The sequence below is a fragment of the Haliotis asinina genome, chromosome 6 (genome assembly GCF_037392515.1).
Source record: "Haliotis asinina isolate JCU_RB_2024 chromosome 6, JCU_Hal_asi_v2, whole genome shotgun sequence".
Classification (NCBI taxonomy): Eukaryota; Metazoa; Mollusca; class Gastropoda; order Lepetellida; family Haliotidae; genus Haliotis; species Haliotis asinina.
Window position 1 is genome coordinate 48,799,319 of NC_090285.1, and position 17,646 is coordinate 48,816,964.

The 17,646-nt window shown below is 40.9% G+C and overlaps 1 protein-coding gene across 1 annotated transcript; it reads right to left on the reverse strand.

Moving 5' to 3' along the window:
- Nucleotides 1–4,259: 4,259 nt before the first annotated feature.
- LOC137286727 (betaine--homocysteine S-methyltransferase 1-like) lies at nucleotides 4,260–17,400 on the reverse strand. The gene is made up of 7 exons (XM_067818709.1): nucleotides 17,321–17,400; nucleotides 11,316–11,506; nucleotides 10,220–10,414; nucleotides 9,683–9,794; nucleotides 8,119–8,297; nucleotides 7,145–7,226; nucleotides 4,260–5,285 (listed from the first exon to the last, which is right to left on the reverse strand). Exons 1-7 carry the CDS (start codon nucleotides 17,331–17,333, stop codon nucleotides 4,999–5,001), a joined length of 1,059 nt encoding a protein of 352 aa, XP_067674810.1. The 5' UTR covers nucleotides 17,334–17,400; the 3' UTR covers nucleotides 4,260–4,998.
- Nucleotides 17,401–17,646: the final 246 nt, after the last annotated feature.

Consider the following 17,646-nt stretch of genomic DNA (forward strand, 5'->3'; position numbering starts at 1 on the left):
AAAGCAAGATAAAAAGAGTACTATGTATTTTGCAGAAATCAAACGTCAAGAAATGTTCTCAGTTAACACAGCAGTCAATGTTTCTTCATCACTTCATTTTCAGACAAACATTAACCTGATATTTTCGCTGAAAAAAAACCCATCAGTTCCCACTGTGAAGTATCTGTTATTAGTTTCGGTCTTTGGGAGCCAACCAACCATTGAAATACTAAGTGGTGTTGCCAAGTAACTGAACAAATAATCATCTTTTTTATTATCACGAACAAATTATTACGAAAGTCATTTCGCTCAGAGTAAATGAGCAGTAACGCCTCTGTTCTGAAAGCAGAGACGGTTTCACTGTCAGTATATGACAATCATAACAAACTAGAACAGCTGCAAGGATCAAGAATAACAGGATCCAAGCATTTAGGATTTACAATGTAACTTGAAAATCACCATAAAACAACTGGACAAGTTTGTCATCCTCACTGAATAACCTGCAGGACCTTGTGGAGTGACCTGCTGGACTGGGTTCCACTAAACAGAATGTCCTTGAACGGAACTAAAAACCTTTCAGGTTTGTCAAAAGATTGGTATTGCTTCTGTCCTTTGCTTGGTGAAATGACAATTAAGGAATAATAAAACGCTTCTTCCTCCACTTCCTCCACTTTGAATTCTTCTACTTCATCCACTTCCAAAACTTGTTCCTCATACACTGCAGCAATGAATGACTCTACATCTGGTACCTGTCGTGGATGTAAAGAACTGAGCACCCCGTAATGTTCCAGGAGCTGAAAGATTCTCAATTACAGCTGCCTTTTTCACCAAAGCCTCAGTCATGAGAACCTTATTTTGGTTTTGTGCGTTACCATAGCAGGTGACATGTTTTGTGAAACCAATTCCGCCATATTTCACTCCTACATGTCTCATTAAAAACTCCCTGAATTAATTAATGAAACATGCATGAGTGAAATTGGCTCTTTGGTTACTTTTAAATTTATGTATATATGTATGTGGGTTTTAGCTTGCAACGTGTCAAATGACAGAACTCGCACCAAGTGTGCATATAACGCGCGTTTTAATTGTAATTTCACCGGGAAATTATTTTTTGTTTACAGGTACTGATACGAGTAACGAGTCTGTTGGCACCATATTTCATAAATTCTTTCTAGGTTCGTTTTTGACAGGTATAAACTGCAAGCAGCAATGTTTAGGTTGTATGAACTGAGTAAGGTGAGTTGTGTATTTTATGCGGCAGTGAAGAAGTTACGTTTCGATTAGTTCTACGTGGAAATGAAAAATAGTTTTTATTGAAAATATACAGTTACACCTAAGGACACGTGATATGTAACATATCTGTTCATCTGTGTGGCGACTTCATTTGATGTCATTGGTAGAAATTCTTCAGAGGAAAACAATATTTTCGGTTTTTATATTTTATACAGAACTTGTCAGCAGCAAATAAGACACTACACTAGCTCGTGCTCATTACAGATGCAATTTTAGACAGACTTTATCTACCAAAGGGTGCACTGGTGACAACTGTATTTGACACATTTGATCTACTTCAGACAACTGTAAAACAAAACATTTGTGAAAACATCACCTCTTTATTTCTATTTCAGTATTGATTTCGCTCTGTTGTATGAAAATCGGCTTTCTGTTTGTATGGTTGTTTAAACAGCGAAACGAGATAGTGCTACACAAAAATATGGCACTGATATCTAATACTGGAGAATCAACGTAATGGGCTTCGCACATTTTACCTATGTGGGGAATAGAACCCGGGTCTTCGGCGTGAGGAGCGAACGCTTTAACCTCTAGGCTACCCTACCCCCCTTTGCTTTGGAAGAAGATTTACTCGGGAGAATGCGAGTTCTAATCGGTTTAGAGTTGGGTATTTTCATCTGACGCTACATATTACCACTGTGTTGACGCGTCAGAGAACGGTGACAAGAGTGAGTGAGTGAGTTTAGTTGCCCGCTGCACTCAGCAATATTCCAGCTATATGGCGGCGGTCTGTACATAATCGAGTCTGGACCAGACAATCCAGTGATCAACAACATGAACATCGATCTGCGCAACTGGGAACCGATGACATGTGTCAACCAAGTCAGCGAGCCTGACCACCCGATCCCGTTAGTCGCCTCTTACAAGCATACTCGCCTTATCTGGCAAGCATGGGTTGCTGAAGGTCTATTCTACCCCGGGACCTTCACGGCTCCCGTGACAAGAGAAAACTGATCGCAAAAGAGATGTGTTTTATCATCGAGGACAGTGTAATCAACCGTTGTGACCAAAACCATCTGGTGAAGGGTAATATCTAATAGGGTAATGTGGTAATAAAGAGATGTGAAATGCGAGCAATGGGTGTGTTCTTGAGGACGTATGTGCGTGCGTGTATATCTATGTATGTGTGTGTGCATGGATATTTATGTATGTGCATGTGTATCTATGTATGTGGCTGTATGTATATCATAAGTTGTTCTCTTGTCACGAGGGGTCATGGGTTGATGTACCCTCGATATTTGTTTATGTAACATAAACAGATGGGAACATAAACAGACATCGAGTGTACATCAACCCATGAGTGCCGAGCGATCAGTGGACAACGTGTTTACCGTACCGAACTATTTGAGGCATGGTTATCGGATCGTACACTTCAGCCAACCTGTGTGAATCAAACAATTCGAATCTTGCTTCTTGCTGTTTTCCTTTGCTGGTATTGCCTTAATAAATTAACGGTGTACGGTGTAAATCCCGTTCTCAATATTCTCGGGGACTACATATAAACGTTTTGTTAAAATTTATTTATTGGAATCCGAGGCAAATGTTTTCGTAGCCATCGCTAGATTTTGCAGATGAAACAATAAAAACAAATTTAGAGTTATCACCCTTTCACTGAGTTGCATTCGCACACCATCGGTAATTTCAGCGCCTCATGAGTGATTCAGTGTTATTCGAGGTATACAATTTCTACCACGAAGTAACGAATGAGTTGCCATTGGCAGTAAGTGCAATGCAATGTACCCCACTTGTGTTGTACGTGGAGTGCATTGAAAATAACAAAAGTGCGTTTAGCTAGTCAGAAAGCGTCATTTAGGTGTGGGGTAAGATAATTATGTATGTGCGTGTGTGTGCATTTATGTATGAGCGTGAGTGTGACTACATTTACACATGTGCATACGTATATATTTATGTGTGTGTGCGTGTGTAGTTATGCATGTGAGTACGAGCGGGTACATTTAATGTATGTGCGTGTTTGCGTGCGTATTTGTGTGTGTGTGTTTTGAGTCAGAAAATATCCTCAGAAACAATTTTTTCTGCAAATAAAACGCTAGCTGTGAACATTAAAGGAGTTGTGCTGTTGTCACAAGTATTAATTGATTTATAGTTCGAATTCCCGTACTAATGATTATTCCTCTATCAATATTACGGGCGTTGGTGGCTTCCCTTCTAAGAACTGCATTATTTCGGGTTTTACTCCCACATTCAACCAGTGCGCTGAGGCATTACTGAATGCTCCAACTCATTATCCAAACCAATATCACAAGCTCTTCCGCTGTCTTCACCGTGAACAAGTTTTCGAACGTGAAAAATAGTCGATGTGTTGTCTACATTACGTATAGAGACGTTGCGATGACCGAAGGCTAATTTCCTGTAACCAGACCCTATTTATGAACAAATGCCTTAACCATTAAATCAACAAACTAGCCTGTTGCAAGAGTGACAATGTTAGGATGCTTTTAGCAATATTCCAGCAATGTTATTGCAGGGGGACCAGAAAAAGGCTTCACACAATGTACCCATGTGTGAAATCGAACTCGGGTCTTCGGCGTGACAAGCGAATGCTTTAACTACTAGGCTATCCCATCGCCTTTTGCAAAACTTTCAGTGAAATGTATATATTGTTTTTACGCAGTTATAGAGGTGCTGCTGCAAATCTTACTGTGGCGTAAGTGAAACCAGCGACGTCCACGTGGGGATTCGACGGCAGTCGATAGGATAAATGCACAAATAGGAATAATTAGTTTACGGTTTCTCAGTAAAATTAGAACTTACTGCGACATGTGTTGATATATATGTAGATACGTCAAAAACAGATGGAAATCCTGAATGGAGCGTGTAGGACGTGACTACTTGTCACATGGCACAACCCTATGATAAACTACCGTGCCGGCGTCAAGGAACCTTGGACAATGAATGAATGAATGAATGAATGAATGAATGAATGAATGAACACTTTGGCCAGACCTTAACAAAACAAACCCAACATATTCCAGGATGGGATGGTATCTATTTATTTACATCTTCCCACCAGAGTCTCTTGACTCACATGGGCATATATGGCATTTACCGAGTTTTCCAACCTAAGTAGTTTAAAAACATTATTTTTTTACATCAATAACAAAATTTATCTTCTGTTTAGTTATAACTGCCACACCATCATTATCAGTTTGTTTTAATAATCAGGGCTTTTCTTTTAATTTGACAATTAGCTTTGGGAATAAAGGATACATCATTAATCCCGTTACTTTACTACAAGGGAGACATGCTGTGTGGGCGTATATACGAATAATGTTTTATTATTCCCTCACCACTGGGTCTGTATGTCCGCGACTATTCTCTGCTCCCTGGAGAACCCATATGGGTTCTTGAAGCTTGAATATCACCAGCGCATGCTTTCAGGTGCTTTTTCCCTGCCAGAAATGCCCCTTACTTCTATGAAAGAGGGAGCGCGTTATTATCAATATTCCAGCTGCATACAACCAAACATGGGCACACACTGTACACCTGCCTAGGAAAGACTGACAGCACATGTTGTAACATGTACTTTGGTGCGGACCAAAAACCTAGAGACTCAGGAGTCAGCTTTCCATGTTCCACGTTGTCGAGATTAAATATGTTTCACTGCGTATAATCCGGATAGGAAATTCTGATGTTACAAATCAACAGATTCATTTCATACACAAAAGCTGAACATAAAATTTGAATTTAAGTTTGGGAAACCAGTGTTCATGGAGCTTCACTGAGGGCAGCGCTCAACTTGGAGAGGTAGTAGTCATCGGTGAAATAGTCCGCCTTGTGCTCGCCGAAGATGTAGTGCTTCTCCATGAAAGGGGAGAACTTGGATGCGGGGGGATTACGGCCGTACACTTCGGCGACGGCTCTGGTCATGGCGGGAGTGTTGCCACAGCAGACACCGACGACCTGAACGCCAATTTCCTTGCACTCCTTCGCAAACGCCGTTATTTCTGCTACACCACACAGCTGTGAGGACAGGTCGGGGAAGGCCCGCTTACCTGTTTATTAAAATTAATAGAAATAGTCATTTCATAAACTTTCAGGACAAAGGGATCCGTCAATGCAAATTGAGACGCAGAAATAGAAGAATTTAAAGTCCTAAACATAACGAATTATCAAACTCATGTCAAAGACAGGCCTATCAGCAGAGTGTTACAAGGCATGCTGACTAAGACCAAAAGGATTGCCAATGGGATCCCCTCTATCACCACTACTGACAGAAATATACATGATTGCCTTTGAAGAAACTGCCCTGAAAACTGCACCATTCCACCCTAAGCATTGGTTCCGCAAAGTAGATGATGTCCTTGCCCTCCTGGACAACCAAGATCCAGAGGCCCTGCTGCAACACTTGAATTCCCAACACCCAAGAATTCAGTTTACAATGGAAGAAGAGACACACCATCACCGTCCCTTCCTGGACATTCTTTTCCATCGACATCAACAATCCATAGCCACCAGTGTTTACCGTAAACCAACACATACAGTACATTCATCACCAGTCCAACCATCATCCCCAGATCAAGAAAGGCATAGTAGCTACCCTGGCACGAAGAGCAAAGCAGTCTGCAGTCCTGACAGCCTCCACAGCGAATTAAAACACCTGAAATCAACCTTCCAAGACCTCAACGAGTTCCCACCCTATCTAGTCAGCAACACCATCACCAAGACCCTGAAAGAAACTCCCAAGTCAACTAAACCAGAACCTTCCCCCATCAGAATTAACATACCATACCATGACCAGATAAGTCATCGCATCAGCCGTCTCATCAAGAAAACAACAGGAATAGACGTCACCTTCCGTAGCGACACCAACCTGAAAACGCTACTATCAGCTAATGGACGCGGGCCAACAACACCTAAATCCAGCAGGATGCATCTACCAGATCCAATGTAGTTGTAAAGAGACATATATTGGTGAAACTGGTCGACCACTGACTATCAGGTTAAAAGAGCACAAAACATCAGTTCACAATTTGGATCAGAAGTCTGCCGTATGTGAACACATCATGCACAACCCCAATCACAAGATTGTTTGGGACAACACCAGGACATTAGTTAGGAACGCCAGTGACTTCAAAAAACGGAAGCTCCTAGAAGCCATTGCAATCAAGCGGAACAAGCCCTCAATCAACAGAGACGGAGGTGTTTACTTACCCAATGCATGGAACCACCTTATCCTCAGTGATTAATCTTTATCCAAACATCTTCACCTGTAACTCGTTAACCTAATCAACACAAGCCTGCACACCAATCAGTTGAAGCCTGTACATAAGTTGAAGCCTGTACATCAATCAATCGAAGCCCATACGTCAATCAATACAAACCTGTATATCTTGTTACCCATTGTTATCGGTCTACTGTTATGTGTACATATACTACAACCCTTTAGTTTTATCCTCACCTCACCTGAAGAAGAGACTAGAATCTGTCTCGAAACGTTGTGACCTTGTATAATAAAGAAGTTGAACCATAAAGCACTTTTAATTTGATTCCTCCAACTTCTAAATGCCTTTGAAACAACTTAAGACCAAAAGGGTTGCCGAGGAACAGAACACGGGGTAGCGGTGAGTTGCTAAATAGTTAAAGCTCGTCACGCCGAAGATCAAGGTTCGATTCGCAACCTGGGTACACTGTGAGAAGCTTTTCTGGTGTCCACAGCCGTAATATTGCTGGAACGTTGCTAAAAGCGGCGTAAAACCATATACACTCACCCTTGACGATGGTAGTCCAGTCTGACCAGGACATGTGGAGAGAAGATTAGATGCGGGTACAGCATCTACTCACCAGTGAAAGGGTCAACCAGAGACAAGATGTACTCACCGGGTTGAAGGGTCAACCAGAGACATGTACTCACCAGTGAAAGGGTCAATCAGAGAAAGCATTGTTGGGAATTCCTTGGAGGTTCTGTAGGGAACAGGAAAAGCGGCAATTGGTCCCTGGAATCATAACCTGATATGAACACACTTACCACTTCAGAACACAACACTCATTTTTGAAAATAGAAGGTCAGTTGGTATCTGTGTATGTTGTCATGGTTACGGGCAATTCATCCAGTCACGTGCGAAAAACATAATCAGTTATCTGTCCATATGAAGTTTCATCATATGAAGTGTTGCAAACCAAAATAAAAATGATCATTTATTCTAACAATATATGCATGCACATCATTGCACTGTCATTCATTCACAAATATATACACAAACTCCATTGCATTGCAATTTACCTCTGCATGTGTATTTGCGCGTTATTTTATTGTCATTAAATCTTGCAATATATACAATGAATGCATTCTCATGTATCTGTGCAACATATAAAAGCACGTCATTGTAGTGCTATGTCACGATGTATACATGCACATCACTGCATTGTCATTTTTTCTCTTAATATACTAATATGCCCGTCACTGTATTGACATTTTGTTCTCGAAATACATACATGCACGTCATTGCATTGTCATTTATACTTAAAATATATGCACGCACGTCACTGCATTGTCATTTATTCTCACAATAGATATTTACACATCATTGCATTATCATCTATTCTGACACTGCACACATGAACGTCATTGCATTGATTTTCATTCTTATAATGCAGTTACTTCAATGCTTTGTCATTTTTTCGGATTGAATCGGTGGTCTATGAGTACTACACCACAACATTTCATTTAATTACAAGACTGAAAGCAAAGACATTATCCACATTTCAGGTAAACGTTAGCCAAAATAAGATACTGCCCCTTTTCAGAAGTAAGAAGACATGTACATGACGTCCTTGCCAATATTGCCATCACACGTCACTGTAGCAACGGTATACGAAACCACTCACCTTGCAAACCTTGCGAATGTCTCGCAGCAGGGGTAACGTCGTAGAAGGGCCTCTGTAACAGTTGAAGCCCACGGCGGCGGCCCCAGCTTCTTCCAACCGGCGACAGGCATCCGTGAAGGGTATACCGTCGAGAGTCTTGTTTCCAGCTATTGGACTTATGTTGATAACAGCTGGTTTACCTTCACGGCAGTTACAGAAATAGAAGGCATTTTAACACATTCTCTTACACGTCTTCCAATATCGATGTTGATATTGTAAAAGAAATGTAGTTATGTTATGTTATTTATATACTTTTCTAACAATGAGCTCTTTTGTCATGAGTTCCAAGCCTGTTCTTCGATGCCTTAAAAGGGTGAACACTGAGTGGCATGGATCTAAGTTAATAATAACTTATAAACAGGTTTTACGTATGAAACTTACTGGGCAGTTATCTGCCCTTAAAGGTGCTTCCTGTGTACGACATCTGACAGATCTCATTTGATGACTTTGCTTTTCAACAAAACACCTTATAAAGGTTTCGTCATAGATGTTAGTTTGTGTTTTAAGGTGAACAGAACAAAGTTTAAGCCTACAGCACGAGACACTCGTGGATTTAGTGTCTGTTCTACTATTTACAACTAAAATGCATGTCCCCATTTTCGTGTGCAAGATGATATATCGGAGTAGAGGGCTAGAAACAGATCGTTTATAAAGGTTTAAAAGTGAAAACGTGTGTTTATCAGCTGCGGAGGTCAGTTATAATATATATTTCCGAAACAAAATTTCTTAGTTTCATTTTGATTGTTGTTATAGTTTTACCCAGCCAATAGAAGAGCCGCACTTTCATTCTCAGCTCCCTGGGAAATATACAACCAAATCACAACACCTTATCATTCTATTGGTAACCTATTGACTGAGTACAAACGTATACTGAACCGCAAAAGAAACGTATCACCGATAGAGGTTTCTTAAATCACAGACTTTTATTCGCTCTAATTAACATTCAAAACGGGGGATTGCGTTAAAACTTTCGGGAATGGCATTTAGAGTTCATGCAAACAAAATCACCAAAATTGGTACCATTAAGATACCTGAAAGTCAGTATGGTCAACGGCCTACGAGGGCGTCGATGACATTTGCATCATTGGTACATAGAATGAATTTGGTGTCTGATGAAGGCCATAGGGTCTATACTTTAAGAAATGACTGATCATGTCCAGCTACTGTTGTTGTTTAAAATACGGTACAACCATTATAAAAGCAACAGCGTTTTGCATTTGGTTTTGAAAAGTGCCGTTTCTTTTTCGGTTCAGTATATTTAGAACTAAGTCACTTGCCTTAGGAGACATCACATGTGATATAAAACCTTCAGTGTGGGGTAACAACAAAGCTCCAGACATTTTCTGGAGTCATGCTGGCGAAGGCGGCCTTCCATTTATTCTCCGTGACCACGATGCTTAACTTCGCCAGATTTGTCACCTGCGGGATGTACACACGATAACGTGCCACCTCAAATACGGCCTTAACATTACACTACATATACGATGTCACACCGAGAACACAGAACGTGTACATGTGTGTTTACCTTGCCCATATTTCTTGATGCTTTCAAGGGCGAGAAGAGCCTCACTGAATTCTGGGAATGTCTCAGCCAAAATGAAATCAGCATCGTATTCAACCGCCCACTCAATCTGTTCCTGTAAAGTGAAATATTCCTCAAATCACCTGTTGTGGCTTGGACATGCCTTATATGAGTATTTTGACGTAAATATCTACAAGCAAAAACCGTGTAAGCTAAGCCAAACTGGCTTGCTCTGTCGAGTTCCACAGACAATACATGCAGCATATTCAGACTGTGATTGAATCGATTTACAGAGGTATGACTTCTGACTGATAGAAATCGATCATAAATTCTTGCATATATTTAGATAAGATTTTCGTGTTCAAGGCATGCTTTGCGAATCCTTGAGAGCCATCGTTCAGGAGGGACATGACATTAGCTATATATCTAATTTTAGTTAGTAGCATGACCAGGTCAGCTACAACTTCTTGAATATACCGTACGGTGGCCTGTGAGTTTATGATGTGTTAAAGGTTTAAGGGTTTTATTTGACTAAAGTACCTTGAATATGGCCTCGGCCAGTTCTATGTGTTCCTTGCTGCCTTGCCTGTACACAGTAGTGTTGCAGATGTTCCCTGCCAACAGACACCCCGACTCGTCAGCAACTTCCTTGGCAATCTTCAGGGCATCCTTGTTGAGCTTCTCCAGGAGATGTTCCTTGCCGATCAGCCTCAGCTTCTCTCGGTGGCCATAGTACTGGGATCAACAAAATATTACATTTTATCCCTTCAAAAGACCATAAATCAAACATTAATTTCTTCATCTTTTGTATAACATGCCAGTCTGCAGTATGAATCAGTTTAAGATAGACAAAGGAGAGTTCTGAAATGTGTGACCGTCTTCGGCAGCTTGACTCCTTGGTAGGACTGAATCCTATTCCCCCAACGAACCAATCGTGACACATGTGGTCTCACCTTAGGCGAGTTAGTTTACCTAGCAGCTAAAGGGTACCCAGGAGGATGGGTTGGTTTTGAGGCGAATAACGGGATCCGGGTTGTCAGGCTCGCTGACTTGGTTGACACATGTCATCGGATCTCAAGTTCGTAGATGCCCATGATGCTGATCACGGGATTGTCTGGTCCAGGTTCGATAGTTTACAGACCTCTGCCATATAGCTGGAATAATGCTGAGTGCGGAGTTAAACAACAAACCAACAACCGTTTTCCCGTTTTCTAATGGCTGATTAACTTCGTTGCACCGTGGAAATTACATCCCCGTGATTGAAAGTATCCTTAGAGAATATCGTTTTTACTTCACATGTTCAGAGAAAAACAATTCACGTAACCTTTGAAAATATTGATTTTACTTCAGACGCTAAGAGAAAAACAGTTCACGCATCCTTGCAAAATATCGCTTTTACTTCATACAATCAGGGGACAACAGTTCACATTGGGGAAGCAATACAATGGAAGCTGTCTAAACCGGCACTCATCGAGGCTGAAGAAATAGTACGCTTCAGACAGCGTGCTAGTTTTTAGAGCTGGTGATAAATGTACAAGCCAAGGGTGGAACTGAGACTGTATTCTGGTGTTGACAACTTGCCGAATTGGACAGATGCCGATTTTGGACAGCTTAGACAGTATCTTGTGTTACTTACGGTAAATGCTAAGACCACGTCACTTCCAGCGTGGACAAACTCTTCACTCAGACTCTTGACAAGATGTGGATAGTCTAGAACCACCTCAGGGACAAACGGTCCTGCGCGGAGATAGCCCCTTCTCTCAAATTCGAACACAAAGCCTTCCGCCATGATGACACTGCCGCCATTCTGTAGGCGCTCCAGAAAACCTATAAAGCATATTGGTAGTGCGTCTTATTAACCCGTTTGTGATAGCAAAGTAATAGCAAAAACAATTATGCATTACATACACTGATTATCACTATCTAAATATCAAACCCAAACATGAGTCTCGCTATCCAATACAGACAATGATCTACGTTTCAGCCTATTGTTTCGTATGATAGAGAAAAGAGGCGTTACTATGTTTACTATGGTTACACTGAATTCCAAATCCTTGTATCATAAGAATGTGGTATTTACACATAAGATTAATTCTAAAGTTTAAACAAATCGTATTTCTATAGTTTATGTCGACGTTTAAGCAGCATATCGTTAGCTGCAGGTTGTTCAGCTTGACCTGAGTTACTGTACATATGCACGACTCCGTAGGTCAAATGGCACAAAAGAGTTAACTTCATGAAATGGGGGAGCAGAGTTGTTGTTGTGTTCATGCGAATCATGTATGCATGGATTCGTTACAGTCCCGGAAAACAACTCTTCTGACAAAAACAATCACTTCATGTGTTAAATGAATTGTTTTTACAGTCATAAGCTGTCTAGTTTGGTTTACTAACTTTACAACGTAAAGTCAGTTACTTTCATAATCCGATTGCTTTCATTGTTGCTACTCGCTGACTAAAAGCCCGAAAACATTAAACAATCTGTAGCTAATTGATTAAAGAAAATTAGGACATAGCTGACGGTTTTTCGACTCTGAGATGTCAAACAGCGACCTTGCCACCGCTTTTCGGACACGTTGACAATCACCTGACAAAGACGCACCCCTTCACAATAGTAGACCCATCCTGTTGTGACACGGTCACGCAATGCATTAGTATTCACTTTTTCAGGTCAAGCTGAACAAATTGTTACACCTCACAGACTGCCCCAGTGTGAAGAAGTCGTACAATGATTCACAATTCATCTGGCTACCTGGTTACACCTGTTATGTGTTCTTTGCGCATATTAACTACATGGTTCTAACATACATCGTGACTGATATGATATCAAGTCTGTATCAGATGGACTTTTCTAGCGGCCGAGCCTAGTTTTGAGATCACAAGGATTTTCAGATTTCCTTTTCGCTGTACGATAGAGCATGCTACAGGACGTGTTTGCAAAGATTAGAAGGAGCGTAATGTTGCAATTTACAAGTAATTAGATGCATCAAATAATACCTATTAATATTTAGGTATCCAACTGAAACTTTCTGGAGTAGTTATTGTTCCAAGTTGCGCAATAGGACGAAACCAGTTAACAGGAAAAGTTAACTGCTGTATAATCAATGACTTGAATGTTGTTATTCACGAAAAGTACAAGTGTTCCTTTCCAAGTTTCTTCACAGGGTATATATTGCACAGTTGGTGAAATTCTGGAAATAACGAAAGGACCACTTATACTTTCATGTTCCCTTAGTTGTTTCCACGAGTATATTTCCTATTGTTGTAAAGCGCACGTACAATCTCCAAAACCAGCCCACAAGCTCGGCAGAATTAGCTTTCACTCATATAAGCCCTCAAATTATGTAAGCAAACGCACGTGCGTGTATTTGAATCTCTCAACATCCTAACTAGGCGTTATCCTTATTAAAATAAACTTCATATGAGGCAATACAATTCTGTTACTTACGTTCTTTGAACTTTCAATATGAAAATATATATTTTATGTATACATATATAGTCTGGTTCATAACTATTGAGAATTTTTCTTCTTACTTTGAGCTATCCTAACACCTCAACTGATTCACTGATACTTAAAACTAAGTAATGGTATAAGGGAGGTAACTCATCTTGGCCTACTGAGTATAGTACAATTAGAGTTACCTCCCCTGAATTTGTAGCAGACGTCATTTTCCTCAGCACTGTCAACAATGTCTGCTGAAGATAAAAGAAGGTTGATTTTTGAGTTGTGTAATCAAGGAATTGATGATGTAAATACATTGGCAGAGAGAACAGGAACTCCTCTTTCTACTGTGTATAGGATTAGGAAGAATTTTAAAGAGGGAAAGGATTTTGGGCACCAGAAAGGAGCAGGGAGACCCAGAAAATTGGACTTCTCAGATCGCGTCCGGCTGGGAATTTTAGCGTCTAAAAAGCAAAGGGCAAGCATCTCCAACATCAGGTATGAAATGATAGAAAGGGGATCAACAGGTGTATCAAAATCTACAGTTAGAAGAAATTTGATTGATCTTGGATGGGAGAAAAAGACTGGAATTCCTTCTCCTCTCATGAAACAAGAACATAAAGACAGGCGTGTTGAGTGGTGTTTGGCACATGAAAACTCTGACTGGGAAAATGTGATTTTTACTGATGAAAGCTCAATATGGGTATATCCCAATAATGTGAAAATATGGACAAAGTCTGCGTCAGCACCGTTGTATCGACGACCTAAATACAGCCCAAAGTTTCATGTATGGGGAGGGATATCCTTATTAAGAACGACCCCGCTGTGTGTGTTTGAGGGAAATCTGACAAGTCAACGCTACACTAACATATTAGATAATTTTCTCCTTCCAAGTGCACATGTGTTTTATGGAAATGACTGGATTTTGCAGCAAGATAATGATCCTAAACACACCGCAAAACATGCCAAGCAGTGGTTTCAGGAGGAAAATGTGACTGCATTACCATTTCCTGCATATAGTCCTGACTTAAATCCCATTGAGAATATTTGGGGGATGATGAAGGAATGTGTGAATCAAAAGGGGTTGACAAAAATTGAAGACATGAAGAGAGAAGTGGTCCGATACTGGGATAGCATAACTCACGAGACACTAACCTCTCTGATAGGAAGTATGCCTACCCGTCTTAGACTGTGCCGTGAAGCTCAAGGAGACTTGATAAAATATTAAATTGTTACCTACACAACATGAAAAGGTCAGTTCACTTTCACAATACATTCAATTTTATCTGATTTGTTCTCGTTTAATAATATGAAATGCTTTAGCTATTCTCAATAATTTTGAACCATACTGTATATATGCATATGTATGTATGCATGCATATATACAGTATGGTTCAAAATGTGTATGTACATAGTCTCAAAATTCTGGACTGGTTAACACACTAAGTTGCGCAATGGGTGAGTGAGTGAGTGAGTTTAGTTTTACGCCGCACTCAGCAATATTCCAGCTATATGGCGGCGGTCTGTAAATAATCGAGTCTGAACCAGACAATCCAGTGATCAACAACATGAGCATCGATCTGCGCAATTGGGAACCGATGACATGTGTCAACCAAGTCAGCGAGCCTGACCACCCGATCCCATTAGTGGCCTTTTACGACAAGCTGTGGCAAGCATGTGTTGCTGAAGGCCTATTCTACCCCGGGACCTTCACGAGTTGCGCAATGGGACGAAACATAGTAAACAGGAAACGAGACTGTTCTGTAATCAATGTTTTGACTAGTTACTCCCAGTCTAGCTTGATTGTGACATGTGCTTTACTATCCTACCTGTGGCCACACCTGTGCAAACCTTTTACACATTGCCACCTGTGCATGTTTACCTGCATATACTGCAATCTAAGAACGAGATAAGATCACTTCTGACATAGGATCGCGTACTGAAATAATCAGAATCAGCGTTTTATGCACGGGGCACGTTGTGACTGCATGGTGGTTCAAGTCTACATGAGACCTGTCTACGAGCTGATTTTCATCTAAAATTCGACCTTCGTTTCTTCAGCCAACTGTGGGAGGAGCAAATGTTGTTGTTTTTCCACTTTAGATGACTCTTTCACAGCTTGCTCCCAATTTTCTTTAGCCTTGGCCTTGAGTCTTGAGCCTTAACGGCCCCTACCTGGATTTTTCTCTTTTTGCCTTAGCACTTTCAGTTCCATCTGAACTTACATAAACTGGGTTGTCGTCTTTGCGTTTATGTCATTTTACTCTTCTTGTTAATAACATCATCAATGGTGTACCGGAGGGGTAACAAGGCGGTAAGACTATCCATTAGGTTGCTAAGCAACCAGGGTATGGGCCACGTGAGGAGATTATGTATTTGAGGACGTGTTTGGGATTAAAAGGGTCATACTTATCGTTTTAAATAGATCAGCTGACAACAATCTGCCTAAATCAAGAACGGTATTCATGGGTCACCTTAGCAACACATGTATGGTGCTGGATCATGGAATCACGAGCGGCGTATTCATGGATGGATACTGTTTATTGATTGGGTAATACGATTTTATTTGTCATATCATGTTATAGCCATATTAGTGTCATGAACTGATAAGGATGGCGGTTTTCCATTAGGTCACCTAGCAACCGACGTATAAGGTCACGTGAGAGGGATTGAGAACTCATTAATCACGCTCATCAAATGTAGCAGGTCACCTGTCAAAAAGTCCCCCGCCTCCTTGTAAACAACACCTAGGTTCTGTTACAACTTCTATCACTCGCCTCTGATTACAAATTTTATAAAGTGTGGCTTAAAAAATACATCTTAATATACTCTTCAGAAAAGAAACGCACAGACAAAAAGTACGGAAATTGTGTACATAAGTCGATTAAGTTTGAACATAGATTAAGGAAATTCGATACACGGCTGGGCATATGCATTATTGCCATTGTTAGCATTAAATGTGTGGACGCAAGGGGGCGTTCAGGTCAGTACCTGGCGCCACCACACCTTGCAATCGTCACCTCTCGACACTGCATTGGGAGGGATTGCATGTGTCGTCGTGTGTCTACGCAGACAATACTCCGCCATTCCTCCTGCAACTCGCTGGCAAGTTCTGCTAGTATCTGAGGACGATTACGGTTGCGTCGAATCAGCTTTGTCCCTTAGATGTTCGATCGGTTTCATATCAGGCAATTTGCAAAACTAGGGAAGGACACTGACGTTTTGATAGGCATATTTCACACGAACTGTTGTCGTGTTGAAACAACTCCCACCAGCTGTCCAATTCTATCTACCTGTCGAACGCAGACAGGTGCGGGATATTATGTTCACGTCAATAGGCACGTTGTCTCTCATTCTGTCGTTGCAGGAGGGACCGCGATACATACGCGTTCCATGCACTTACCAGGTTTCATGTCTGTATACTGTTGTACCATTGGACACGTCATTGTCGGTGTAGTCGTGTCAGTACAAGTCCAATTTTTGGACGAATTCTGGCGGTTTGGTCCGTAGAATAACGGTTTGGTCGGAAATTCTACGAAGACCATTCACCTTTCTTGCACTGTCCATTGATGATTCACGGTGGTGACAGAGGTAAAACGCCCGAATGAATCGGCCCTGAGCAACTCACTGTTGGTCTGCCACGTTTGGCACGATCCTGTGTAGAACTGAAGCGGGTGCATCGATGTCGTGATCAAGATGTGGTTGTGTGGTAACAGTTGAAGTGTCTTACAAAGGCAGGCTGGGACTCTCCCCCATCCAAACATGGCGATATTTCGACCAGTAGCGTTCACGTTTGGCATTTCATATCTTCTTTTACGTGGTAAAGTTCGTAATGAAATGATGAATTTCCTGTGGCCTTGTGTAGTCGATGTCTTTTCGTGTGTAAGACACATTGCACGTACATTATATTTGGAACTTATTCTGCAAGCACTATTCATAATCGTTTTCATATTTTATTATACACGTTTGCAAACACATTTTGGAATTCGTTTGTGCGCAATACACAACAACCACTACACGACGTGATTAACGCGATTCAACATAGGAACTGTCTTCAGGGCGATTACTGCATCAGTAGTGATAACACTTTACGTTTATCACTGTTCACAAGAACAATGGAAACAGACTTAAACTAATCAAAATAATACTTTCTTAAAAGTTCCAAGACAAAGTATTATTTTGTAGCAACAGAGACTTGCCTTTCTTGGGCATCTTGTTTCCTCTGGTGTAGTTGTCTAAGGCCGATAGTGCAAGTGAAAATGCCCTAGTGCAGTGGTACTTATACACACCGGGGCTGTCGTTATCATATATGGGAGATCAGTGAGGCCATATTCTCTAAAATCTTTGGTCATAGGGACTGTTTCAAGGTTTCAATGACACAAACGTGGATTGAATAATAAATACAAATGTTGTGTGGGGATTTTCAATTGTAGGCAAAATGCCAAAATTCGAAAGTTGTTCCAAGGTGTTTCTTTGCCGCACCCAGTTTTATACTGTATCACGGCTATTTATGTACAATCGAGTC

Bases quoted from the DNA above. Each gene is read 5' to 3' on its own strand.
- LOC137286727 (XM_067818709.1), bottom strand. The intron at 9,795-10,219 runs GTACTTTAGTCA...TTCACTTTACAG, and splicing joins TGGCCGAGGCCATATTCAAG to GAACAGATTGAGTGGGCGGT. The intron at 8,298-9,682 runs GTAAACACACAT...ACTGCCGTGAAG, and splicing joins CATCAAGAAATATGGGCAAG to GTAAACCAGCTGTTATCAAC.